The following is a 27903-nucleotide window of genomic DNA, read 5'->3' as shown; positions in this document are numbered from 1 at the left end:
GGGGAGGATTGGGTCAAGAGCACATTATAAAGCTGCCCTCAGCATCCTCCTTTGGGGGATAGGAAACAAATAAAGAGAAGAAGCCAATGCTGCAAACGAAATGCAACAGTAGATGCAAGGTGGGGAAGAAAGAGGAAAAGGAAAAGAGAAGAGAAGAGAAGAGAAGAGAAGAGAAGAGAAGAGAAGAGAAGAGAAGAGAAGAGAAGAGAAGAAGAGAAGAGAAGAGAAGAGAAGAGAAGAGAAGAGAAGAGAAGAGAAGAGAAGAGAAGAGAAGAGAAGAGAAGAGAAGAGAAGAGAAGAGAAGAGAAGAGAAGAGAAGAGAAGAGAAGAGAAGAGAAGAGAAGAGAAGAGAAGAGAAGAGAAGAGAAGAGAGAAAAGAAAAGAAAAGAAAAGAAAAGAAAAGAAAAGAAAAGAAAAGAAAAGAAAAGAAAAGAAAGAAAGAAAAGAAAAGAAAAGAAAGAAAAGAAAAGAAAAGAAAAGAAAAGAAAAGAAAAGAAAAGAAAAGAAAAGAAAAGAAAAGAAAAGAAAAGAAAGTGAAGGCAGCATGCAAGCAGCAGAGAGTGTGGTGATGCACAAGAGGGGACGTAGGGAGGCAGAGAGACCTCGATGGAGGCGGGAGGCATGGGCCAGCCCGGATCTCCAGCTGCTGCTGGAGCGGTGACAGGAACAAGCAGATTTCAGCAGCAGGGATCTCTAATCCATCAGCAGCGCTCACGCCACGTGCTGCCAGCTAGCACCAGCCTGACAGCCGGACACACCAACCAGCGGGAACATAACAAGCTGCTAACAAGACAACGGCTTAAAGGCTCCAAAAGGTCAAAAGTTACATATGCTCCCTCACCCTCCAAGCTTCTGAAAAGGGTAATTTCTGCATCTGTGGGAACATGTGATTTATACCTTCTCTCCCCTCCTTCCTGGAGTTAAAAAGCAAGTCCCAGTCTCCGATCACTGGAGCAGCACTGGGTTTAAGGGCTGGAGCAGGGCTTCCCAGCCAGCTGCCAAGCAGGTAGATGTGACTCCACCAAAGCCAGTGAGACCTCAGTGGTGACCAGTGCTCCTATCTCTTAACACAAGGTTAACTTGACAGTCCTACAAATAAAGAAAGGACAACACAAATGGTTCTTTCTCCTGGTTCCCAACTCCTTGTTGTGCTGTGTGAAGGTGTGTGGCTCACTCAGCTGGGACACAACACAGAGTGGTTCCATGGCACTACCTGTGAATGACATATGATGATCCCTGTGCCCAACATGGCAGGCAATAACTGGAGAGGAGAGGGCAAGAAGGTGGATTGAGAAAGGCCTAGAAAACAAGGAAAGGTGCTACCTGGGCACTGTCCTCGGCACTGACCTGGGGAAAGCAGGTCCAGGATGCTATGGGCATGGTGCTGCTCCCAGGTATCAGGGTGGCACAACACCCTGAAGAGGCGCTGCACCTTCCCAAGGATATGTACAGCTTCTATGGTCTTGAGTCTCCAGGGAAGCAATATATTTGTACAACCCTATCGCAAATGCTTTCTCTGCTCACTGACTCACTGTTCAGCTGTCCAAGCCTCAGCAGCTCCTAGTTTCCACTCGGGGAATGTGGCCACGTGAGAACAGAGTTTGCCCTGGGTGTTTCAGGGGAAATAGTTTACATCGATTCATCAAGGGCTCTTTTTCATTTCTTAGCTGGTTGGCCTGGAAAGCTCTAGATGAAAGTTAGTATTTCCCCCAAAATGGAAGTATCATGCCAAAACAGTGCACCAAGGTTGCCTGCCAGCTGTTTTCATATTTGAGGAATCTGAGGTGCAGAACTGAACCTACCTTTGTTTCCCTCTTAATGTATTTCTTTGCAAAGGCACTATAATTCCACATTTGTATTTTCATTCCAAAGCAAATGCTTCACTGCACTTTTTATTAAAATGAGATCTGGTATGTGCAGCCTGGTGTTAAATGAGAGACTATTAAAGCCAATCAGTGGAGAACTCATTAGTAACCCTACAACAACAAACTGGTAGTTATGGTCCAGCATTCACAAGCAGCCATGACAACCAGTAGGGAGTACCCAGGTCTCATTGAAGGCTATAATAAAAACAGAGCTTATGTAGCCCAACTATTGTGAATATCCATACAAAACGGCTGAGCTTCTATTCCTCATATATGTCAGAAATCATGTTATTTTCTCATGACTCATCCCTGAATTCCACTACCAAGAAAGCTCCTGTCATTTAGTTATTTTGCCGATTTCTAAGATGTAATGGGAGGCACCAATCCCAAGCTTAAGGAAACCTGTCCCATCCCTTAAAATAATGAAACAAGCAGAAGGCTGCCTATAAACACATCCACACCTCTGCCCACTCACTCCTCATCAGCCATGGTGAAGGAAGAATAGATGAGATTTGCAGAATGCCTAGATGGATAGCAACTCTCCTTGGAAGGGCCAAGAGATAAGAACTCCACATCTGAGCACCTCTCCAGAGGAAAACCTTGTTAGAAACTCCCTCCCAGACTTTGTAATCTTCTCATCTGGTAGAAGAGAGGAGAGAGGACAGTGCTTTGCTGGGTGCTCAGAAGACCGGTCATTGAGGTAACTATAAACTGGAATACCCAAACCAGATTTCTTTCTGGGACAATGAAGGAAAAAAAAATGAACATGTAATTATTACAAACAAAACAGAAGTAAAGAGTGTTATTGAACTGGAAATCTGCATTTGGCGATTTGGAATCCAAATGAAACCTATGCCTATTATCAGCATAAAGTGAGATAAATCTCTCACTAGAGGAAAACTTCCTCAAAAATCATTCAAAAAGGAAACTAACAGTTCTTGTAGAAAAACCTTTCTCAAAGTATCATTTTCCTACTAGGTAGTGGAGTTAGCTCACCAGTGAGCTCATTTCTCATACAAAATCTGCAATGTTTAATGGTCGTGATCATACTTCTGCAGTTCCAGTCTAACACAAAGGAGAACCAGTTTCAATACAGACAAGAAACAGTTGCTATGAGACCATTATTAATAGAAGACGCAGACCAAACACCTACATTGGCAAGAAATGACATTTAGATAACAGTCCCACTTGTTTCTTTTTGTGCTGGCAGCCATACTTCAAACAAAACTTTGTTTGCACAAGCTCTTGCAAAAATGAACAAGTGTCAGCGTAAGAAGGGAGAAGGACAGGGAGAAACTGAGCTTTGTTTCTAAATCTAAGCAACATTCAGTTCATTTCCTCCCTACTCTGTTAAATACCCAGATCAACCACTGAGACCATGTTGAACAAGACCATTTGATTTCAGCTGCGTTCATAACTATTGCACTTTCAGAAAGAGGAAAAAAAAAAAAAAAAAGAAAAAAAGAGTAAGAAATGGTCAGAGTTCAAAGGCAGATTTTAGGAAGTGAACAGTTCACACTCCTAGTGTATAACGTGCCCCAGCTGAACTAAATTACACATTTTTTTAGTTGGATGTGTCACTCTCTGAAGAATAAAATGGGAAAATTCCCTTAGCACACTGCCTCCCAGCTACAGATTTGAAGCAAATTGAACAACTATGGATTAGCCTCAAGACTTTCTGAAGCACCAGCTACAGGGTGATGTATTATCTGAGGTCACATACACCTTGCAGTCTCCCCAGACATCAAGCCCATGTATATACATTAGTCTATTCTGTGTAGGCACGTGGAGGGAGAACTGTAAGTTGCAGGTGGCTGAATACAGTATTGCCAGGTCTAGGGCAAGACTGAAATTAATTTCCAGATCCTTCATTCCAGTCCAGTCCAAAGTGATCCAGATTGTGTCCCAGACATGCAGGCATTGATGCTGCCTGGTGGGCACAATGCACCAGTGCTGTGGGATGTTAGTAGGTGGAAGGGGTTGGGGAAGGTATGAAGCAGCCAGGTCTGCAGAGTCTGTAATGGTCCAGATAGATAAAGCATTTCAGTAGAGATTTAAAGACCTCAGATAGACAAAGTGTATCAGGAGAGGTTTAAAGCTTAGCACATAGTAAATTCCAGCAAGTTCAACGGGACTTGAAGATATGAACACAGATTACAGCCATTAATCTCTGTGGGATTTGGTTCAGTGAAGTGAACTCCTATCATCATGGCTGCATCTTCTTGCATCTTGTCCCTCTCCTCTATCTTACCTCTTGCCCAGACTCCATGCTGTGAGGGTGAGTTTGAATCTATCATATTTCCATTGAAACTTTGGATTTGTAAAAGCAATGGCTTATTTTGGACACCACTAGCTTTTGTACATCAAAGGTGCCTCAAAAGTAGTTCCACTTAAACAGAAAACTAGGCACCCAACTCACTGAAATCAAACCTTTTAACCATCTCACTCAGAAATATGGAGAGGGTGGAAACATCGGGGTGGGGGCGGGGGGGAGTAGGCAGAACCCCCAGACTGACCAAGCACAGGCCAGTTTCGTGCTGGGCAAAGCAAATCTTTGCACCGTGGCCACAGAAGCAACTGCAACACAGTTTAATTATTTCTGAGCTAGCTCAGGTGCCTGCAGCAATCTGGGCAGTGGCAGAATAGAGCTTGGCATGGACTAATTGACTCTGCTTCTCAGCAAGACTGATGTTGGTACCCAAACTAAGCTGGGTCTATCTACATATATCTGCAGTCATTCCCATGAACGCTCTACCCAAAGAAGACAAGGGAGAAGAAACAGCATGTGTTTGGGCCATGAAGGTAAGAAAAAAGCTAATATCTTCAAAAGCGACAAGAACAGCTTTCATGTGTGGTGCCCAGGCTTCAGGGCATATCTACAGTGCACAACAGTACTGTCATATCTAGAGGCTCAAGAGTCTCTAAGATGGTGACTTCTATACAATGCAAAGAAATGCTATGCAGAGAGATTATGTTGGGTTCTCGAAGCAGCATAGCTATATGGGTATGATGTTATGCGCCGGCTAATACAGTATCAACAGAACTAATTAGCAGAAGGTCTCTGCAGAGCACTGCATCACACAGCAGGGTACAACATTTTGTTTTCTGGATAACTGCTGAAAACACACAATACAGCTCCCCCAAAAAATCCCTATTCATTTGGAAAGGTAGAACAGCCTGCCTTGATATTACTTCTGATAACTTTGTATATATTAAATATATTTTCCCTCCTTAATCATTCCAGGGATGACTCAAAAGAGCAGCAGAAAACAAACCTTACCCCTAAACCTAGCTGGGAATGAAAGTGATAAAAACTTCAGACACCTTTGGTGGTTCCAAGGCTTTGCAGACAGCAAAAAGTCAGTATGGGGAAAAGGAAGTAAAGGCAATAAAACCTGGTAATATGTTGATGGATCACAAAGAAAAAATAGCAGGTCGCTTTATGGATAATATAATGACTCAAAGAATAGACTTTGATTTCAATCCCCAACTTTCAGGAAAAGCAAAATCTGCTTTCTTCTCCACCAGTCTCTCTATCTGCCTAGTACAGTTGACAGTGAGGGGCCACAGCAGGCAAACCAATCCATCACATTTACATTGTTCCATGATTCATCATGACAAATGAACAAAGATGCTGAGCTCTGTGTGGCCGCCTCTCCTGATGGCTATTGCCTGGATTCCCCTTGTCCTACCACAATGGGATCAACCTGCCCAAGGATTGTATATGTAAAGCATTGCAAAATGACAGCTGAGCAGGTCAGGGGGCATTTGACTAATTGCAGATCCCATGTCTATTTATCTGGGTTGCTTAGCGACACACCAAAGCTCCAGCTGGGACAAAAAGGAAGATCTAGTAATCAGAATGCTGTTCTTGACATTGTTCCACCACAGGCTTCCTCTATGACCTTAAACAGGCATCTTAGCACTGTTTCTTAATAAAATCTGAGTCTGGATCAAAAGAAGATGTATGTTCAAATAGTTTTTCCTTATTTTGAATGCCTTTTTCTATCTAGAAAAGCTTGCCATTCTGATGGAGGTGACTAGGCTCTCAGCATAATGTGCACAAGACACAATGAGATCCAAAACACTCAGCAAACCATGGCCAACAAGGTGCCAGTGAGCAAGGTGGTAGCACAAGTCCTCCTTTTTGAGGTAAACTGAATCCTTAAGACATTCAAGGGTTTTATAGGCTTCTCGTATAAAGCAGGAGCAAAAGTGTTGACTCTAACCCTTTTGCAGCTCTAGTTCTCACCACCTCCCTGCACCTCCTTTACTCCTGTATTTCAGGGCTAATGGACAGCAGAAGGACACTTGGTCCTCAGACAACAGGTATCATGAAACTACTTCAGGTGGCTTACACAATCATCTCCTAAAAAGGACACCCATTCACATCCTACTGGTACCTGGAACAGAAGCCGGTGCCGTCTAGATTTCAATAAAAACATCCCCACTGCTTACAGCAAGAACTCACCTGAGAGTTACAGATCTATTCATGCAAAGACACTGCCAGGAGCTAAGCACTCTTATGAAAGCAAAATTTTGCACTATGCCTTCATTGTTCCTTTTCTTCATGCTGGCTTGCCACCAGTGTTGCATGGAGGCTTTTCTAAGAGGGTGACAGAACTGGCACTCAGGACAGACAGCATTACGGGTCACACCATCAGCATGCCTCCCTTGCCCAGGTTATGGCCAACACCACCCATTGCCCCGAAGCACCACGTGCCCCGGAAGAATTATTCTGGTCTCAGAGGTCCTCTCTGATGCCCCTTTATAAGGCTGGCCCAGTCCCTTCCCTTACCTGTTGAGCATGTTGGACTGGTAAATCCTTTTCTCCTGGGTGTTGTAACAGCTGCTCTTGGGCTCAGGGATGAAGCTGTGTTCAGAGAGCATATCAGAAGCAGCCGTGGTGATTATGGCTATTCCATCCCTCACTCTGGCAGGAAGACCGTAGTCCCATTCATCATATGAGACAGAGATGAGCCCGGTGGGGAACTCGGATGGCACTGTGTCTGTATCCCCTGCCACCAGGCTGGGCACGATCCACGTGTAACCATAGCCTGTCAGACCCACAGAGTTGGCCACCTCAAAAATGTAGGTGGCCTCTTCCTTTGTGCAGTAGAGGAGGATAACAGGACTTTGGAGCTTCTTGAGCTGGTTCTGGATCTTTGAGTCCCCATCATCCAGGGACATGTCCAACAGGAGGACCTCCTCCAGTTCCCAACCCACAAAGCTGTGCTCAATTGTACTGCGGATCTTGTTCACAAAGTCCTGGTAACCAGGGAAGTAAGTAGTGACAATGGAGAAGATGTACCAGTCATATTCTTCCATGATGTTGAGCATGACAGAGGCTTGCTGTTCTATTGATGGTCCAAACTGGAAGAACATGGATGACTCATCCTAGAATAGGAAGTCAAAGAGAGAAAGAGAGAGAAAAAGAAAACAAGAATAGGTCAAAGGAAATAAACAGTATTCCTAGTCAACCCATTGAGCATGGTGGGTGAGGGACGCAGTCAGAATCTTACACTTCATGTCTTGGACAGAGCTTAAGGATTTTTAGCTTTTAAAAATTTAAAATTTAAGTGAAGTAAGTGAGAAGGAAGTAAAAGCCTTTTTATGACCAGCTGTCGTTTATTTTAAAAGGCAGGTTGCCGAAACTACTTAAAGGTTTCAAATGTTAGGCATGATTCTAACAGACAAGGAACAAGTGATACACAAGTGAGGACAGAAAAAGATAATACATACAAAATATTCCATGGCTGCAGAAAGTAAGAGCTTTAATCCTGGGACTATCATAACCTTACATGTAGTATAAACAGGATACACAGCAGTTTTGATACTGATTTAGTTTGAGACAGTCACTCTAGTTTGAGTATCCAGACTGAAGTACAACCAGAGTAGGGAAAACCATCGGGCACAAATAGCTCTGAAAGCCTCCACTGCAAGCTCTTCTCAAAGCAAGCAGTAGTGCACAGAGTGCTACAACTGTGCAGGCTCAGTCTCAGAACGACATAAAACATACTAAAATGGAAAAAATAAAATTATTAAGTATCAGGAGTTTTGTTTACACCACGTTCTAGAGAAATGTCAGTTCAATATTCCTCTTGGTATTGCTTTCATATCCTTCTACCATACGAAGCTCCTCTGTGCAAGAATCGGAACTCGTACCATTTCATAATCTCCAATAGTCCAAAGGAGTTTTGTATAGATCTCAGTTCTCCAATGACATAGTGTAAGTCTTTTTCATCCTGGGATTTCATAAGATACCAGGCTTTCAGTTTATAACAGATCCAGTAAAATCCAGATCCCTGCTTTTGCCCAATTAATGATGGAAAGGAATGCACAAAGCTTTTGCCAATATGCTCTCTTATTAATTGTTCTGTTTTTTAAAATCAACTACAAACTCCTACTGACTTCCGTAGAGTAGGATTAGGTCACAAACAAACAAACAAATAAACAGGTAGAATTAAATGATGAATCTCTGCAGAGATTCTCATTACAATAAGAAAGTTCTCCAAATCCCATCACCACTTTTAGGAATGAGATAGCAGCCCTGCCTTCTTTCAGTGAGACAGAAGAGCTGAACCAGAGATCCAAAAGGAAGTAGTCAAGAGTTTTTAATCTGGAGAAACTCTTCACACAAATGCCTTAAGACATTACCTCAAGATACTCACATTTAGAACAGCTCTATACCAAATTCACTTTCCTACAGCCTGGCAGGTAAAGCTGTTTTTCAGCAGGGTTGCCAGCTAATCATCCATCCATCCATTCCTTCTTTAGTCATGGTTCTGATTACCTATGGCCATTTTCTCTGTTGGCAAAATATGCCATAGGTCAGCAACTCTAGAAAATAAGCTCTGATCCTGCATCCAGCCTTAAACAGTTTGTTTCTCTTTTCTGAACTCCCTGTGGGTCACATCCTATACAAAAGGGTCCTTGCTCCCAGATCCTCATGCTTCTCCTATGAAGTTTGGTGATTAAACTTTGTTCACTTCCTCCACACAGCTCACCATCCACTTGTGAAAGTACTCTAAGGGTCACCTTTTACTCACTGGAAAAATAAATGTACACAAAAAGTCAAAGGAGGCAGAAACAAATGGAGACAAGTAAAAAAAACAACAAACAGGAGCAACAAATGAGCTTCTCAATCTGTGGCAAAGAGCTCATACTTTCTATTACTGGAATACACCCCTTCTCCTAGAGCTGTGCTTAGGAAAACAACTTACTCTTCCAACAGAAAGATAATTTTGAACTTTGAAGCTTATGGAGAAAATCAGAGAAATCAGAGGAAAGATTAAACTATTGTCACAGCATTTTGCCAGAGTTTGAAGACAGACTGAACAAGCATCTCAAATACCCTTCATTGCACTGTGCCTTTGAAAGCCTCTTGCAGCAAACTAAAAGCCAGAGTGGGAAGACTCAGCCTTTCTGTAACACGAAAAGGCAACACTGATGACAAACATTTATTTTTATATTAAATTCAACAAAAGCTTTTCTATACTTATGCATAAGAACCTCTGAATTGGCTGCAAATTTCCGCAGTTTCTAGCAGAGAGTCTAAGATCTGAAGAACCTGGCTATTGAATTACAGGAACATTTGACACACAGCGCCTTGAAGCCTTGTCTGAAAAAAATACTGTGTGCTTTCCTCGGTGACAACTAGGGGAAGGGAGATGATAAATCCACTAGTATTTCAAGGCTGCATACACATGTACATAGGAGTTAGTTGGCGTGATAGCAAGGTGCAGGAGGTACTGCCCTTCCTGCGATTTTAAACAGGGTCAGATGCTCTGGCTAAAGTGCCAGCTGACAATTCGTTCCACATGAGTGCACAGCCCAGCTGCTTAAGGAAATTCAGCCCCAAAGACTCCAGGAGAAAATTTGGAGCTCCTCACTAACCAGAGTATATCAGAACATCAAAAATCAATACACCAAATAGATAGCTTTATCGCAATCCAGCTAAACAATTCCTCTCCACTGAGAAATCTAAGTACCCCTCCTTAAATCAAACAGCACAGGCCACTTGGCAGTACATGTAATAATTGCTCTTGAGCAACTGCTTGAATTTTTATTATAGAAGCAGCAAGAAGAGGCAACTTCTGTTCAAAATGAGAGCACTAAGGAGGTGTAAGCTAGTCTAGATTTTGGCTTGCCAAGATGCCTCTTGGCAATTGATCACCCCAATACTTGGGCTAGCCAAATGTTCTTCATCACCTAACCAACTTAGCACTCAGAAAAGAGAGGGGCAAGGGAAGGATAGACAACAGTGTAGAAGAAAGTGTCCCCCTCATAACAAGTCAGGAGAATTGCTGATAGAGCTGGATGGGAGTCTCAGTGAGAGTCTTATGGGGGATAAAAAGCAAACTAAAAAAATGCCTGAGAGTCACAATTTCCTTCCTGCCCTTATTTTTGACCACACCTGACAGAACATCAGGGAAAAAAAGAAGGAGCTGAACTGTCAGAGAATCACAGGGCTATCAGACAGAGCAGGAATTAGACCTCACTGTGGTGTTACAGTGAAAGCTTTTATGAGGTAGATCTAAGAGGTTTTTACTATTTTACACACATATACCCCATAGAATCATTATGGCTTTATTACAGTCTAAAAACAAAAAAAGAACATTTTACCCCTCCAGACATTAATGGTTTTTACAGAACATTACAAGCTCCTGTTTTTCTACTGCAGAAATTTCACACTCTCCACCTCCCTTTTTTCACCTTGGAACAGCCAAAACATGCTTCAACATTGCCATTGGGAGACACATTTAAGTTTGGGATAGGTTGAGTTCAAAGCAGAAGTCCCTTACATGGCTCATCATCCAGGCAAAATACAATTTCCTGGATACAGGAAAAAGCTTGTCTTTCTCCTACAGCCTTTCCACCTGCAAGCTCAGGCTTTCCATAGCTAACTGCTGCACAAGACAGCAAGATGCTGCACGGTGTCCCTCACCCCGTCTGAAAGAGTAGAGGCTCCATTATAGGATCTCAATGCCTCCAGAGATCCTAGCTCTCCCACACTGTCACCCTGCAAGGTCAGGGATCTGTAGTTTGCAAAGCTGAGCTGGAGGTGGAGCTGATCAATTGACACAGCACCACTCCCCAGCTGACAGATGGCTTCCCACAAAAAATCTGCTCTGAGTTTATGGCTGCTGGGACAGCTATTGCCTCCTCCTCCTGCACGTTTAACCCCTCAGATAAGGAGGCTGGATTGCACATGGTGAAGGTGCAAAAGCACTCACCACGAAGCCTCCTCTTGGAGGCTTGTGAGTTCCTATGTGGATGGGAGAGGGTTTGCAGAGATGGGACAAGGCTTAGAGAGAAGCCAAGTATTATTGCCACCACTTCTAAGTTGTGCAGTACCTTCCGTCCCTCAAGGGCAGGTCAATGCAGGTATTGCACAAAGGCCAAGTCTGACCCACACCTCACACAACATGCAGGCCCTTGGCAAAGCTGCAGGTGACTCTCCAAGGAGCTCTCCTGCAGCTGCACCATTTGAAACCAATCACTGCCATTTAACGAACCATTTACCTCAAATGTGACAGGACAGGTCCCTGGGGTGCTCTCTGGATTCCCTAGGCAAGTAAAAGCAATTACTGCCTTACAAACATCATCTTACTATCCACAGCAACTCTGCTCCTCAGCATGGGGCAGACTACACAACATCCCTAAAGCAGAGGAATGCAAGATCCCCAAAAATGGTTACAGCGGGCCAGTCATCTTGAGGAACTAGAGAGCCTTCCATTAAGCCATCATGTAACTGCTGACTTGGGGAGTGAGGAGATCACCATGTTACGTTTGCTCCATGCAGCCTATCTGAACACAATCTGGTTCTGTGTGCCATGCTCTCTGGTGGTTGGGCCATGAACAGATTTGTGCTACTGGTGACAAGTTTCTATAGCTCCGGTCCAAGTGCCAAACCCCACAAAGGCCAGGTGTGTCAAGCTATGCACAAGGAATTTGACTGAGGAGCAAGTCAAGAGCCTGTGTTTGTTTCTTGGATTTCGAGAAATAAAAAATATTTTTGCAAAATGCCTTAGGCTGCCGTCTCTGCACAGGTGCCAGAGAAATACTATTTGTGCTGTTCTGGGAGTAGCCCCTTTTTACTAGGCTTTTGGGAACATCAGTATATCTAACCCCATTTGCTGCTTCATTAAGCTAACAGTGCAGTCAAAATTTAACAGCTGGGGTCTGCCCTTCCCTTCCTTTCCAGTTTGCAAAGAGGAGCCTATAAGATCCTGACGACTCAGACCACTATCACTTTCAAAAGCCCTTTTCTCAATTTCCTGATTTAAAAGAAAACCTGTTCATGTGTCTTTAGTACAGTCTTAATTTGCAAAATTCTTCCATGACTGACAGACAAATAACGTAGGGCTGCCTCTTGTTTAGACTTCAGCCCTGCCTACCACACGTTTTGTGGGGGCAAAAAGGAGTGAACCAGCATCAAATAACTTCTGGAAAAACACAGACCTTAATTTCCCTACCTCTGTGTTTCTTTTCAAAATTGAGACACCACTGTGTACCTATTTGTCACAGTCCTGGTGGGATACCTGATTCACTGAGAGTTTTATTGTTCCTGATGGAAAATGCCACAACAGTTCAAAGCCTTATAATTAAATTTGCTATATTTCTGAGTCCAGTTTGTTATAACATATCTGGCAGGAAATCAGGATCTTTGTCACTTAAGTGTTCATTTACTCCTGTTTATTCTTACCTCAAATGCATTGCTGCCTCAGGCTGGCCTGCAGTCAGGATCTTCTGCCTGTTTTTCCTCCCCACATTTAATTTTTTAATTTAGTTTTCAACTAGTCAATACAATAAAACTCTGTTTTTCGTATTACATGTTGCATCATCCTGTGCGAGTCCTTTCCTTGAGTGCTTGCAGTAGGGACTAGGAGAACACCATGACACTACAGCCCTAGCACAGTGTCCTCATGGTGGGATTGGCATCTAGAACAGCATCTCTGCATCTCTCACATACATACACGCTCATATTTCCACAAATACACATATTCACAGCAAAGCCTACTCAAAGTAAGGTTGGAGGCACATTGGACTGTGTCATTTCTTAATGACTCTCTGCCTAGTTCACACTATTTAGTAGGATTTCAAAATTTTCATGTCTTACTGGAACAGGTTCCCTGGGTTATTACTGATTTTGGCTTGCACAGCAGATGGAGCAGATGACCTCCTGCAATCCTTTCCCAGTGCTCTGATTCACTGCTGAGTGGATCATTCTTGGTGAAAATCCTTCAGACTGCCCTGGGAACGTGCTATCAGTGGGAAGTTCAAATTCGTTAGATGCAGAAATGTGGTTTACATAACCATATCATTTACCAATTCCCTCCCTTGTTCGTGTAATAACTACTGAACACACTGGCCTTCTTTGACTGAAGATACATAGCTCAGAGATTATGGGTTACAGAGAGGCGATCCTGCATGGGAATGGGTGAGGAGCTAACTGAGAGCTTATGGGTCAGGATTAAAGGGACTGTAGTGACAGGTGACATTATAGTAGGGGTCTGCTACAGGCCACCTGACCAGGAAGACCAAGTGGTTTGAGGCCTTCTATAGACAGATAGGAGAAGCCTCATGTTCATAAGCCCTGGTCCTCATGAGGGATTTCAATCACCCTAATATCTGTTGGAAGGACAACAGAGCAGGGCTTAAGCATTTCAGGAGGTTCCTGGAATTCCTTTACAAATGACAGAGGAGCCAACAAGAAGAGGTGCTATGCTGGAACTTGTTCTCACCAACAAGGAGGGGCTAGTGGGGAATGCGAAACTCAAGGACAGCCTTGGCTGTAGTGAATATGAAATGATGGACTTCAAGATCCTCCGGGCAGAGAAGAGTGTGCACAGCAAACTCACTGTCCTGGACTTCGGGAGAGCAGACTCTGTCCTCTTCAGGGATATGTGTTGTAAAGTACCATGGGATAAAGCCCTGGAGGGAAGAAGGACCCAAGGAAGCTGGTTAATATTCAAGGATCACCTCCTCCAAGCTCAGAAGCAATGCATCCCAACAAAGAGGAAGTCAGGCAAAAATGCCAGGAGGCCTGCATGGAAGAACAGGAAGGACAAGTTCAAACACAAAAAGGAGGCCTACAGAGGGTGGAAGCAAGGACAGGCAGCCTGGGACAAGCACAGAGAAATTATCTGAGCAGCCAAGGATCAGGTTAGGAAAGCTAAAGCCCTGATAGAATCAAATCTGGCCAGGGACATCAAAGGCAACAAGAAAAGCTTCTATAGGTATGTCAGTGATAAAATGAAGACTAGGGAAAATGTGGGCCTTCTCCAGAAGGAAACAGGAGACCTGGCTACCAAGGATATGGAGAAGGTTGAGGTACTTAATGACTTTTGCTTCAGTCTGCACTGACAAGTGCTCTAGCTACACTGCCTAAGATGCAGAAGGCAAAGGCTGGGACCAGGAGAATGAAGAACTGCTCACTGTAGGAGATGAGATCTAAGATCGTCTAAGGAACCTGAAGGTGCACAAGTCCATGGGACTTAATGAAATGCATCTGCAGGTCCTGAGGGAATGGGCAGATGAAGTTGCTAAGCCACTATCTATCATATTTAAGGAGTTGTGGCAGTATGGTGATGTTCCCACTAACTGGAAAAGGGGAAATATAACCCCCATTTAAAAAAGGGAAAAAAGGAATACCTGGGAAACTACAGGCCAGTCAGTCTCACCTCTGTGCCTGGCAAGATCATGGAGCAGATCCTTCTAAGGCACATGGAAAATAAGGAGGTGATTGGTGACAGCCAACGTGGCTTCACTAAGGCAAATCATGCCTGACAAATGGGGTGGCCTTCTATGATGGGGTTAGTGTTGGTGGATAAGGGAAGAGCAACTGACACTGGACTTGTGCAAAGCATTTGACACTGTCTTGCATGACATCCTTGTCTCTAAATTGGAGAGACATGGATTTAATGGACGGACCACTAAGTGGATAAGGAATTGGCTGGACTCAAAGAGTTGCAGTCAACAGTTCAATGTCCAAGTGAAGACCAGTAGAGACCTGTTAGAGCAAGTCCAGAGGAGCTCCATGAAGATGATTAGAGAACTGGAACACCTCTCTCATGAAGACAGGCTGAGAGTGTTCAAGTTGTTCAGCCTGGAGCAGAGAAGGCTCTGAGGACACCTTGTAGCACCCTTCCAGTACCTAAAGGGGACACACAAGAAAGCTGGAGGAGGACTTTTTACAAGGGCATGTAGTAATGGGACAGGGAGTAATGGCTTTAAATTGAAAGAGGGTAGATTTACATTAGATGTAAGAAGAAATTCTTCACTATGAGGGTGGTGAGGCACTGGAACAGGTTGCTCAGAGAAGTTCTGGATGCCCCATCCCTCGAAGCATTCAAGGCCAGGGGCTTTGAGCAACCTGATCTAGTGGAAGGTGTCCCTGCCCATGTCAGGGGGGATTGGAGCAAATGATCTTTAAGGTCCCTTCCAATCCAAACCATTCTATGATTCTATGACTACAGAAATTCATGGATGAGTGAAAGGGAGATACCCAGTTCAGTATCCCCACTGATGGAAAGGCAGGCAGGATATACTGGGATAAATTAGTGGGACAAATCAGCCCTCTCTTACAGGAGAGTGTGTTGCTGTCCTGCTGGTCCCTGCTATGCAGGACATACAAGTGGCCAAGAAAGAAGGTTTGTGGCAATTACAAGAATGGTTTTTGACTCTGTAGGTCTTCTCTGGAAGCCACAGTCCCTGGTGGCTACTGAGAATAGTTGCGATGAGGATCTAGAGTTGCTAGTGTAGTTCAGTTTTCTTACCCTGGTAATGGTAAGAGATGTATCAAGATTCACATGTATAATGACATTGCTATACACTTAAGTATCATCATATACACAGATGCCAGTCATGGCTGGGACATTAATATCTCTGTAGCAGTGGAAACAGATCTGCTGCAAAGCTCTAGCCCAGGGACAACTGTGTAAGTGCTCCAGCAGCAAGGAGCTCCTGAGAGCTGCAATAAGAAGGTTAAAGATTACTCAAGAAGATTAAAGACTACTCAATGGCTGAAAACAGCTAAGTGATTTCCACTTTAGGGTTTACAGAAAACATCTATTTGAAATGTTTTGCAACAGAGTAAACATAAGATACCCTAGATTCTGTAATCTTGATTTGGGGATTGTTTCACTTCATATCACATGGAGTTAATAAAAAAGATGAGAGTCAAACATACCACAGCTATTGTCTGAAATACACAGTTCAAAGAAAAATCTCAGAAGTCCTTTCGGTAAGGAAAAGGTGCACCATATGTGAATTTTATACACCATCACTGGTCAAAGCAGGCTAATATATGATGGTATGCCATACCAGCTTCTCAGAGCATCACACATGGATGCCAGCACTTTTCCACAGAGGGGAAATGGCAGTTAGCAAGCTGCCAAGATAAATAGTTTTCACACCAGGCTTGTTGCATTTCAATTTTCACCTCTGTATGTGTGTGTTTCCTTGTTTTATGAGCTTACATGGATGGATTAAACCACTGGTCACTCTGGGTAGACTGTGCTCACCAGGTGCCACGTTACACCATGCTGGCAATCTGAACAGCCCAGGACTAGCTCCCCTGTCCCACCTCAGACAAGCCCACTAGGTTGGCTTAATATACTGACATTGTCAGCCCAAAACAGTTAGAGGAAAATCAGACTCATCCATCCAATTACATCATGGTGTTTGCCTGGGGCTTCTTTTCTGGCTATCTTAGCCTCCAGATTAAGGACTGAATTTTGACTGTAAGCTGAATGGGATGTCATCAGTAGAGCCATATTAATCAATAGCAGCCATAAAACTCTCCAGCACCTTTAAAAGAAGTCCAGTCACAGTATTTGGCAAGATGACATTGAATAAATTTCTCAAATCAAATAACCAGGGTGAATTACTATTTCTTTTTATCATTCCTAAATTAACTGCACTTCCATTTCATCAAGTATGCCTTTGGTCTCTTATAATGAGCAAACCTTATTAAGAGCTGAACCTCCAAAGGTTCAAAGAGTCTACTTGGGTAAGCCCTGCAAGTTCAGCATTGCATCCAATGTCCTCTGACTCTCTCAGGAGCTGAAGATCTCCTCTCACTGTGGCCCAGATGTAGACAAGTCAGAGTGTGTCTGTGAGGGCATCCATTCCCCTTCTGTCTCCTGAAGAAGCAATACCCCCTTTATCTCAAATTCTGCATTGCTTATTTAAGCATTAATCTTTTGCAGGCAAGGCTGTTAGTTGCTCTGCATCCTAACACATGGCACCTGCAGTCCTGGTGATGCCAAGGTCTGCTCAGCCTTTGTGGACAGAGTAAAGTTGGCTGTGCCTATGCTTTGAGCTGACCAGACCACAGCTGAAGCAAAGTAGTCAGTTTAAGGTAATATTGTGCCAGGACTTAATCTTTTCTTAGAGGCTGGCCTTATTAACCAGTATAGATCATTTTCAGTGCATTGATATAGCTTTGGATCAGAGCTGGCTTGCCTCAGAGTGCAAGTAAGTGGCTGAATGCAAAGCCTCTGAAGATGTGCCCTCCATTTTCCTTAAGGAAAGGAGTAGTAAAATGCTTCAGCCTCATCCATTCTGCCAAAAAAAAAAAAAAAAAAAACAAAAAAAAAAGGAAAAAAAAACAAACAAAAAAAACCAAACAAACAAACAAAAAAAAACCACAACACCCACCCACCCACCCAAAAAACACCAAAACCCACTGCCACTTAGAATGGGAGGACTCTCTAGCAAGGGGACAGCCAAGAACTGAGGTTTCACTAGATTACACAGACTCCAGGTTTCTCCAGATTTCACCTGACTCTTCACTAGGAGGGTCACAATTGATGCTCTTAAAAAGGAAAAAAGGCCCTGTCCCCACGGCTTTGGTCCCAGTTCAGCCGCGGAGTTTCTGTGGCAACCACGCACGTGTAGCGCGGCCTCGGCCACCAGCTCCGCACAGCCGGGTCCAGCCCCACGTTGCTGCGCGCCGGACCCAGCCCGGCGGTGTCAGGGCTGTGCTACCCGCATCCCAAAAAGAGACTCATCCCCCGGCAGCCCGCTGGGACTGCAGAGATGCTGGGGAAAAGGAAGGGGGGCTGTCACGCCACCTGCCTGGACCTCTTGTGTCGGGGAACTAGGGGCAGGTAGGAGTCAAGTCAAGATTTCCCCTCATCCTGCTGCCCAAACCTCCTTCTCCAGGGCTGGTTCCTGACCACCTCTGTGGTCCTTGGCACTGTTTTACTCTGTAGTGTGAGAGGAAGGTGTGGAGTGTATGTGTCTTTGTTTCCTTGTGTTCACGCACCACTCTGACCCACAAATTCAGTCCCACAAATACAGCCAGGTTAATTCAGTTAGCCCAGGTCACTACATCCTGCCATGAGGCTGCCCCAAAACTCAGAAAGCAGTGAGCCCACGTTTTCTCCTCCTGACCCTGGGAGTAAGCATTCTGCCATTTCATACAGCTTTCTGAGACCACGAGGATCCACGCTACCCTTCACTGTGCCCTCCAAATCAGATCCTATCACTTTGGAAAGGAGGTGCTGCTTGCTCAGAGTACACCCCCTCCTTGCCCTGAGCTCTTCCAAACCTGACTCACCCCAGCTCAATCCAACCTGTGTTTTACAGTGTGGGCTGGGACCCTCGCTGTGCACCAGGCGAGAAGGCAGCTCTGTGTGGTGTGTTTAAGAGCGATTTTACCATCTTCCTTATGCTGCCAGGACAGTATAAAAGAGCCTGGGTATAAAATGAATAAACAGTACTCTGGTCCATTTTTGTTTGGACATACTGCTGGCAAGCAGCTGCCTCATTAGCACATAACATGTATGTCTGCACCAGGCAACAAGAGGCACAGTAAACCATGAACTGGCCCTAAGGCATCTGTGTGCTCACACTGTGTGGAAACTCCAGCTCACATCCTGTAGAGCTGCCATGTCAGGAGAGCTAACTAGTTCAAATCCCAGCCTCCACCACCCTGGTGACACTCCTTCTGGTTTCAGATCTAGTTGGGAACTCCCTGAGCCTGGGGAGAAGAACCAAAGGTGTGTTCCTGGATCATTGGACTCAGACTCTGGGTTTAGCCCACACCTTGGTAAGTGACTATCACTGAAATGTATTACAGAAGTCCTTGGCTGGAACAAGCAATAAGGATTTCAATATTCAGCCTCATTTGTCATGCTCGAAGACCCAGTCCCCATCAAAGCTGGCTTTGGCCATAGCTAGTTACCTCTTGTGCTCCAGGATGGATGAAAGCATGGCAGCATCTGCCTTCTCTCTACCCAGCTCTCCTTCCTAATCAACCAGTGAGCAGTGCCTGTCGGAAAGTTGCTGTCATGCCTGTCTTGCTCATCTAATTGATTCACAAAGTTTTAAACGATTATTGATTCTCCTCTTCCCTGCTGTGAAGACTTTGAAACCAATAAAGCACATGAAATTATTTACACGGATATTAGAAAGGAAAGAAGCTCCTTCCTCAAATGTTCTTCTTGAGCTCCCATTAAGTCTCAGAAACTCAACAGGAGGCTTCCTACAGCTTTAGAGACAAAACCACTCACAAATACATGAAGTCCCCTGCACACACATATGTCCATCCAAACGTTTGCAGGATGTTCTGCCAAATACACACCTGCTGAATTATTGCTTCTTATTATTTTGTACTGGCATCATAGCTCTTTAGTTCTTTTTCTTTGCCCCGTTGATTAACAGCCATTTGCCATTCCTCTTGCTGCTAGGAGACAGAGGCAGAAATTGTGGCCAACTTTCTATTCAAGAAAAAGCCATTTCTGAACTTCAATGACCTGGAAGCTGTTCTTGGTAAAAGACTGGACCATAAGAGACTTAAAGAGCTGGAGCTTGCAACCTTCCCCCTAGTTCCTGAAACACTTCACATTCATGGCTACTACAGTGACTGGTGCTGTAAGGACCATTATATCCATCTCCATGCTCTAAGCACATGAACATTTACACCTCTCAGGGTTTGATGAAGAGGATTTGGGAGAGGGAATCAGTCCACCTGACTTTGCAATAAGGGTGCTATAAGTTTCTGTTCTGTATCTTTTTTGGCTTGGGTGAGAAAGTCAACGAGCCCATTTCTAGTCAGCTTAACTCTGTGCTGGAGCACACATAATTGAATTCACTTTTCTTTCTATACTTACCTGCACAATAATAGAAGGTACCATCTATATGTTCAATATGCCCTTGACGTAACTTAAAAGCAGCAGCATAATAAATAAGATGCTGGTTTTGTACTTGAATTCAAATTTTTCTATCTATATTAGGCTTTGTACTTCTTTAAACAAAACCTGAGGCTGGATTGAACTGCCATATCTTTTTCAAGATCACACACACATGAGGCACTGAGATTTCTGTCAAGGATCGGCACAGCAGAGAAAGGGATTGATGGAGCAGCAAAAGAATTTGCCTCTGCTGGCCGTTAATAATAAAAGTAACAAAAGCATCTAAGAGAATAAAAGCCAGGGTGAGGCATGTAAGGTATAGAAATAGCTCTTTGACTGACTCAAAGGCAAAGCCGATGCATCTTGTTTTCCTGCATCTCCCGTTGTCTGTCCTCTTTCTTAACCACACATTCTGGCACGACGGGGGAGTGGGAAGTAGATGGAAGCATCAGCAGGAGCTACGGCAAGCGAGGAAGAAACGAGCTATTCAGTCTAAACATTGCCTGGCCAGGGCTCTTGACAAAAGATGAACAAATAACCGTATGAGAGGGGAAAGAAAAAGCCATGTCCAGCACCGTGCATCCTGCAAGGGAAGAGCTGTTGGCTGTGATGCTTTGTCTTTTTTTTCCACTTTGTATCACTCTGTCTCATTATTTTCTGTCTTCCTGCACACAGCTGCCTCCAAGTTCTTCAATGCATACAGGTGTGTATATATATACCTCCATGGGCATGCGTACATAGGCAACTCTACATGTAGGATGGCTCAAGACAGGCAAATTGCCTCATCTCCAATATGCCAGTTCCACCCCAACTCAGGCTGGCAGCACCTGAAGTGGATTAGCATCTGACAGTGATCCCTATGAAATAAGGTGATGGTGCAGTCCAGCCTAACTGAAGATTAGTGTCTACATCACCACACATGCCTTCAGAGCTAATTAAGCCTCTGGTCAGTGCTCTCAAAGAGAAGCCAAGGATTATACAGGCTGCTTCACTACAAAGCCCTGGCCACAGCCCAGAGGAAGAGAGCTTGCATGCCTTCAAATTGTGGGTGAAAGCACTGGAGACATGGTTTTAACAGACTTTATTCTTCCTGACAAAGTACAGTCCTTCAGGACTCATCTTTCACAGAGGAAAGCAGTCATCTAATTAATATACACCAAGAGTATCTGGGTTAAAAAACAAATAAAACCAGAATCAAAACGGTCATTCCTTTAGGCAAGTCAGAAGCAGCAATACTTGTGGGAAGGGAATAGCCACAGAAAGGTTTATTTCAGGGTGCAGCTACGCAACTCTGGAAGCTGAGACAAAGTCATCAATCTGGTCATCTATCTTCAGGATATTTATTTTTTGCTATTAGGAAGAAATGCCTTTTCTTCTTTTCATGGAAAACCTCTGAATATCTGCCTCCTGAGAAGTAATGAGCTGAAAAACCTTTCCTTCAATTCTGGTGGCTAGTGCAAGAAGCTCGACCTTTCCATTATCTCAATGGATGCAGGATATGTACATTCCTACACTATGCATCCATCTGCATTGCGTAGGAGCCTGCAGCAGTAGCTGTGCACCCTTCATCTCAGAAAAAGTTCTCCTCTGTGGTAAAAGTAGAAGAAACAGAGTTTAGGAACTATGTATGTTCATCATATTGTCATCAGCGTTCTTTACAGCATGCAGCCTTGCAGAGCAGGCATGCTTGGTGAATGAAGCACACTGCATGGGAGGTATCAACCCAGTGATCTACAGCTCATTTGGTGTCCAGCTGATCTTATTATGTTACCCAGTAATCTCTGAGAGCTGACAATAGACCCAGGTTAATCCCTCTAATTTCAAATTTATGCCATACTCTCTAGGTGGAAGAAAGAGTGTGGCCACACTCCTTGTACATTCAGCAGTAGGCTATGGACACAACTTCTCTGTTCATCAGAGGGTAACATAGCCTCTACAGATATTACTCACTGGCCATCTTCCCCATGGAATCTGTCTTTAGAATGTAGCTCTAGGATATCCAAGGAAGAAAAAGTATCAATATTTTTGCATATTTGCATGTTTTAAAATGTATGTACTCCATAAAGGGCTGAGGATCCTAAATCTCCTTTTTTACAGGGAGCTTTCTGAGGGCCATGAGTTCCCCTTCAGCTGTCTGCTGGGAGGGACTTTGCACAGCCCATTGATAATTTTCATATTTCATTGCTATGCAACAAGCAAATTGTTGGGTCCTCAGAGGATTTTCACTCCATAAGCACCAGCATGTCTGTTTCAGCAAAGATTAATCATGTAAGCCCTCCTGGACTTGGACTCAGCCTTTCTCAGGGCTCCTCTAAACAGGACAGTTTACTTCCTACACAAGGTCAGTTCTGTGTCTTAGACTTCGATGAAGGAAGACCTCAGTCCTCTGGGTACACTGACAGCATCATCTTCAACAGTGCACAGCAATACTGCCCAACAGTTTACAGTTTAAACTAAAGATGAACAACATTTCACATGGAAGTGATGGGAGGACTTTAAGCAGGCTGGTCATAATCCCTCCAGCTGGGATGTGGACAGTAGACATAAACTGGTCCCATTCCTGGTGAGCCTTGGTAGGGGATTTTTCAGGACTCTAAGTGGGCAACATCTTCCATCCTACAGCTTGCACCAAACCATCTCCTCAGAATTTAACAGCATCTTGCAGTCTTTATGGACTCAGAGGGGAGATTACTGCCTCTTGAAGTGCCAAGAGCTTTTGCTACAGCTTCTAGGTTTTCCCTGAAGTACTCCCCTCCAGATATTGAATGCGCTAGATATTACAATTGAAAAGATTTTCATTTAGCAAATTTTTCTTCTCAGCTGAGGTACTCAATGCAGAGCTATTACAATAGACAGGACCTCTTTGCTCACCTGTATCTGCATAAGCTTGTTTTAAGCACACTGTATGATTGCTTCAGCTTCCCAAAAATAGCCTCCTCACATCTCCAGGACTCTCAAAACCATGCCTGGATTGTGTAATGCCACCACTCTAGATAAGAGATGCCAGAGCTAACCTGGGCAACCTAGTAAGCCCACAAGGCACAGCAACACTTTGCAGAAGTATTAACTTGAATCCCTGAAGCTGAAGAGTGGTTTCAGTACAGTCACTGAGCTAAATTTGTGATGACAAGATTATACCACTCCTGAAGCCAAGCCTTCTGGGTGCCACCTAAGGGTCTATACATCATGCCATGCAGCTATGACCTTCTCAAGACTCCCTCCCTTCCTGCAGTGCCTGGGCACCCCAGTATGTCAGGGTACTTCCCACTGCAGCTGCCATAGGAGGTTATTGTTGCTGCCTGCTCCTCAGGCTCCCTTTGTCCCCACTGTCTCAGCAGAGGTTGTTCTCTGCTTCCCAGGGCCCAGAGAACATCTTAAACCTTTTCTTTCAGGCCCACCTTGGGCCTCTCTCCTGTACCCCCCAGCCCCATTGGTTCCCTCCATATGGATTCCCCTTGCACCCACTGGGCGCAGGGCAGCGTAACCTGCCACGACTGGGGCAGCAGGAGGTGAGGCCAAAAGGACAGCAGACGGTGGGTTCACATCCACATGCATGCACGCATCCCCATTAAAGATCCAGCTTTGTTTCCATGGCAACGTGCAGAGCCACGGCAGCACAGTCCCCTCCCGTGCATCGGTGGCTGTGGCAGCCGCACTCTGCACCGCTAGATCCTCCTACTGCTCCCAGCCGCTGCCGAGGCCAGCCAGCAGCGACCCTTTACGCGCTCCCCAAAACCCAGCAGATAAGGACTTGCAGATTTCCCACTTGTGACGTACTGTCCAGAAAAAGGCAAATAAGGGTGCACAGACTAATGCAAGTAACAGAAGTATCCCCACCCATCATAGTCGATCTGTAAATCCCTTAGACAGAGAAATGTCTTTTCTTTCCTGAAAGCTGGCAATGATAATCAATGGACTGCAGTTCAGGGAATTACAATATTTTTTTCTACCTGCACATAGCTCCTTAGCACATGGCCAAGCAGCCAGTACACCCCTGGATCTACTGCCAAACACCACGTGCAACCAAAGCTAACTCCACCTTTCAGGACAGGTTGTTGCATGTTGCCCATCTTCCCATGGGTCTGTATTAATACTCCTCCTAAACAAGGATAAGCCTGGGCTGTTCTGCTGCTTTGCTCAGTCCCTGCAGTAGGGAGGTGAAGCACAAGAGGACAGCCAGGACACATGAGCTCATACCCTCCTCAGCACCCCTCCAGGGAGCATGGAGAAGCATGTTAGGCATGGCCAGATTTATCTTCAGGCCTCCTGCAGTCAGAAAAGCTACTCGCCAGGTTGGAGCTGAATCATGGGCAGGACCGAAGTGCTCATGATTTCTTGGCCATTTCTACTACATGTCTTAAGGCTTGTCTGCTGAGGAACGATCAGGAAAATTAATCCAAATTAACTAAAGTTGTGAGTTTAGCATGAATTCATTAAATCACATTAGCCTTGAATGGACACAGTTCTTCCAAATTAAAGCAACCCTTAGAAGAAAATTGAACTAAACTGAATTAAGGTCCTTTTAATTCTGAAGAACAGAGTGCCTACATGGGGTTTGATGTAATTAAGGAACAGCAGTCTGCAAGGGATGTCCCAGACCTGGTCTCCCAGACAGCCTCTCCGTATCAGTTTTTTCAGGAATCTATCATGCTCTCACTGAAGAAGGGTTAGGTTTCTTTCTTCCCCTGTGCAGTTTGAAAGCTGGGGCAAAACCTCACTGTACCAATGACTTTCTTCTGAAGCCCATTCCTGGACACTTCATTCCTAGTCAACCTTTACCTTGGAGAGCAGCTACTGCCAGGGTATTTTCCCTTCACTCTTGTTTTAATAGAGGTCAGTCTTTTATATTCTCTCAGCTTGCATTTTGCAGGGTTAGATAAGCTACACTGTCTTATTCTGCTCTTGTTCTCTCTTCTTTCTACCAAGCAGATACTTTTCTGACTCCTTTTTGCTTTAATTGGAATAACTGGAATTATATACAGAATTGTACACAGAGGAAACTACAGGCGGGCCTTTTACAATGATACTGATACTTCCCTTCCTTGTCAGGGAATGTTCTGCCTGGCACCTAGAAACATAATTGCTTTTTATGCTGATGTCTCATATTGAAGGTTCAGTCATCACATCAGTAAATAATACTCCCACTTTTTCTCTTTTTCCTTTGCTTCCAATTGATAATCCCATTGATTTTAGGATCAATCAGTCGGAGTAACAAAGAATCTTCCATACAGGCCAGCAGATTGTGTAAAGTCACCCAGACTAGCCAGAATAAAAAGAAATATGTTTGTGATGCACTCTCCAAACAATTTCTACTGCTCAAGTCCTCCACACCTAGTGGGGGTTCCGCCATGTGGCTCCAAACCAGGTGGTGTAGACTTGTCTATCTGCATGTCCCTGGACTTCGCACCATTGCATTTCAGCCTGTTTCTATACCATAGTCCTCAGACTGTCCAGTTCTTCCTCATTGTTCCCTGTTCTATTTCACGTTGATCACACTAGTCCCAAGTGCGCACAAATGTCCTCGTGAACATGATCGCTTACACTCCAACTCCATAAAACAAAGCCAGACATTTGGAAACATTCAAAATTGTGTGGTTTAGAAGTTTCATATTAGCCACACTACACTTAATCTCATTTCTGATGTAGGAGGTGAGGGTGAAGGAGATAGGTTAGAAATGGATAACTAATGGAAGCAAGACAGCTGGGTCTCCCATTCATATAAGTACTACTCATTGCAGGACATGAGCACATTTACAGCAAGTGTTAGTGAATACAGACAGATTACAAAAAGAAAAAAAAGAAAACTGTCTCCATACAGTATATACCCAAGCTGGGGACAATATTACTACAGAAAATCATTTTCCTGAGCAGCAGAAAGATGCAAAGAGGTAAATTGTTAGGTTATTGTTAGGTTCTGATTCAACATGCCATTATTGCCATTCAAGATGCCATTTACTGTGGACCAGGTTACTTTGCTGTAAAATTGGACTTTTGTCCTGGTAATTTAGGCCATTTAAAAATATTCATTCACATTTTTAATGCAAAATTGCTTAGACCTGGCTTGTCTGTATTTGTTTGCTGTCAGTGTTCCTGTATAGGAATTTTACCTGCATATTCATGTATGAAAATGTGCAAAAGCTTCCAGAAGTGTACATCATCCATGTTCATATGCAAGTATTCAAGCTAGAAGTGCTTGTGTGCTCATTCAACAAGGGAATAGAAACAATACCAAATAGATCTCTCTGACCAACCATGATTAAGTAATGCAGCCTGTATCAATCCATAGAGTAAATATTTTCCAAGAAGTTCACTGAATAAATTCAAATAAATTTGAGGAAATGATGATCCACACAATTGATATTCCATGAGCAGAAAAAGAAGCTAAATTCACTGAATAAATTATGTGTTGTGAATTAGTCCTCCAGCTCTAGCAATTACTATGGCTGGATTATTAAAATGGATGGATAATTTAGCATCAATAGTACTATTTTTTGTTCTGGGTACTCAGATAATACTACTTAGGTTTTCTATAGCAGTGCTTAAAATAAAATAAAGGACAGTGTCTTTTTTTTTTTTTTTTTTTTTACAGAGGGAGAAACTTAAGTAGAGAAACAAACTTTCTGTTGTCAGAGTGTACCAAACTTCCTGGTATATACCAGCTCAGCAGGCTCGAGGAAATAAAACCCAGTTCCCTTAACAGCCAGCCTGATCCTCCCTCCAACAAACCGCAGCACAAGAACAAGATAGGACGTGATCCCTTATGCACATCCCTCATCCCTCTGTACAAGAAGATGAATACATCTGGGATGCAGGAAGAGTAGGGATCCTATTAGCCTAAAGCAACAGGCAACAGTTATTGTTTGAAAGTGTCTCACCACATTTAATGGGCTAGTGAGCACTAAATTTGCCCTTTTAGAACGGGTCCTTTGGGAAAATCCATTATTAATCATGATCTGTTCTGTAGTGTCACTGAACTATGATGTGCAGCAAACCATGCTCCCATCTGAGGGGTAAATTAGTCATTTAGAGAGCTAGAAATGAGACTGAAATCAGCCCATTACCACAAAACAATTCAGGAAGTAATCTGCCAGGATCTTTGCCGACCTCCCCATTGATCTCTCTGACTTGCACTTGCACAACTTGCACAATCACTACCCTGTCGCAGGAAGGCAAAGGGTGGAGTTCTGAGCTGCCCTCTGCCTACCAGGGCAGGCTTTCCTGGAGCAGGACTAAGAGACTGGTCCAAACCAGGGGAAGTGGGAGGGTGGCTGCAGGGCAGCCTTCCCTCATGCCCTACCTGGGATGGCAAGTAAGAGAAGAACTTTGTGGTACAAAAACCATCAGTTTGGCACCTTGCACCAGCCTCAGAGCTATTCTAGTTAAAAGAAACAGGGCAATTTCCTGCTAATTTCCTTAAAAAGAAAATCCTGAGCCCTCCTGGCCCTCATGTAAAGCCATGGGCTAGTGCTGTCCATTCCTCCATTCCCCAGGTGCTGTGCTGCTGCCACACACGAGATTAGCAAGGAGGTTATATTTAAACTTCCAAGAGGAGCTGCTGTGTGATTATGGGTCTATTTAAAATCCTCCGGGCAGCTGCAGTACATAATAACAAGTCAGCAGGAGGGAGAGAGAGAGGGGAAGGAGGAGAGGGAAAGGAGGGCGGTCGGAAACGTCACGGATTGTCTCCGAAAAATTGATTGCCAGAAGATGGCAGGGGGTGCAGCCAAGTTAAAGATGCCCCCCGCAGGGAATGAAAGGGAGAGGGGGGACATATGAGAGAGGTGCCAGCACCAGAGGAGCACGATGACGGCGGGGGATTGGAGAGGCCGGTGTGGAAAGCTGCTAGACCTGAAACCTCACTGCCTCGGGCAAGGACGTCATTCCCTTAAACC

At 44.2% G+C, this 27903-nt stretch overlaps 1 protein-coding gene across 1 annotated transcript in view; it reads right to left on the bottom strand.

Moving 5' to 3' along the window:
* The window catches only part of GRIN2B (glutamate ionotropic receptor NMDA type subunit 2B), a gene marked incomplete at both ends in the record, with an annotated part of 168464 nt that overhangs the window by 109672 nt on the left and 30889 nt on the right, over window positions 1-27903 (bottom strand). Inside the window, one exon of the mRNA XM_082070538.1 lies at window positions 6664-7262. Within this exon, the coding sequence (XP_081926664.1) occupies window positions 6664-7262 (599 nt within the window). The remainder of the gene's footprint in view (window positions 1-6663; window positions 7263-27903) is intronic.

Source organism: Streptopelia decaocto, assembly GCF_964273445.1.
Source record: "Streptopelia decaocto genome assembly, chromosome: 1".
In the NCBI taxonomy this organism is placed as follows: Eukaryota; Metazoa; Chordata; class Aves; order Columbiformes; family Columbidae; genus Streptopelia; species Streptopelia decaocto.
Note: the sequence above shows the minus strand (reverse complement) of the source record. Positions and strands in the feature narration are given on the sequence as shown.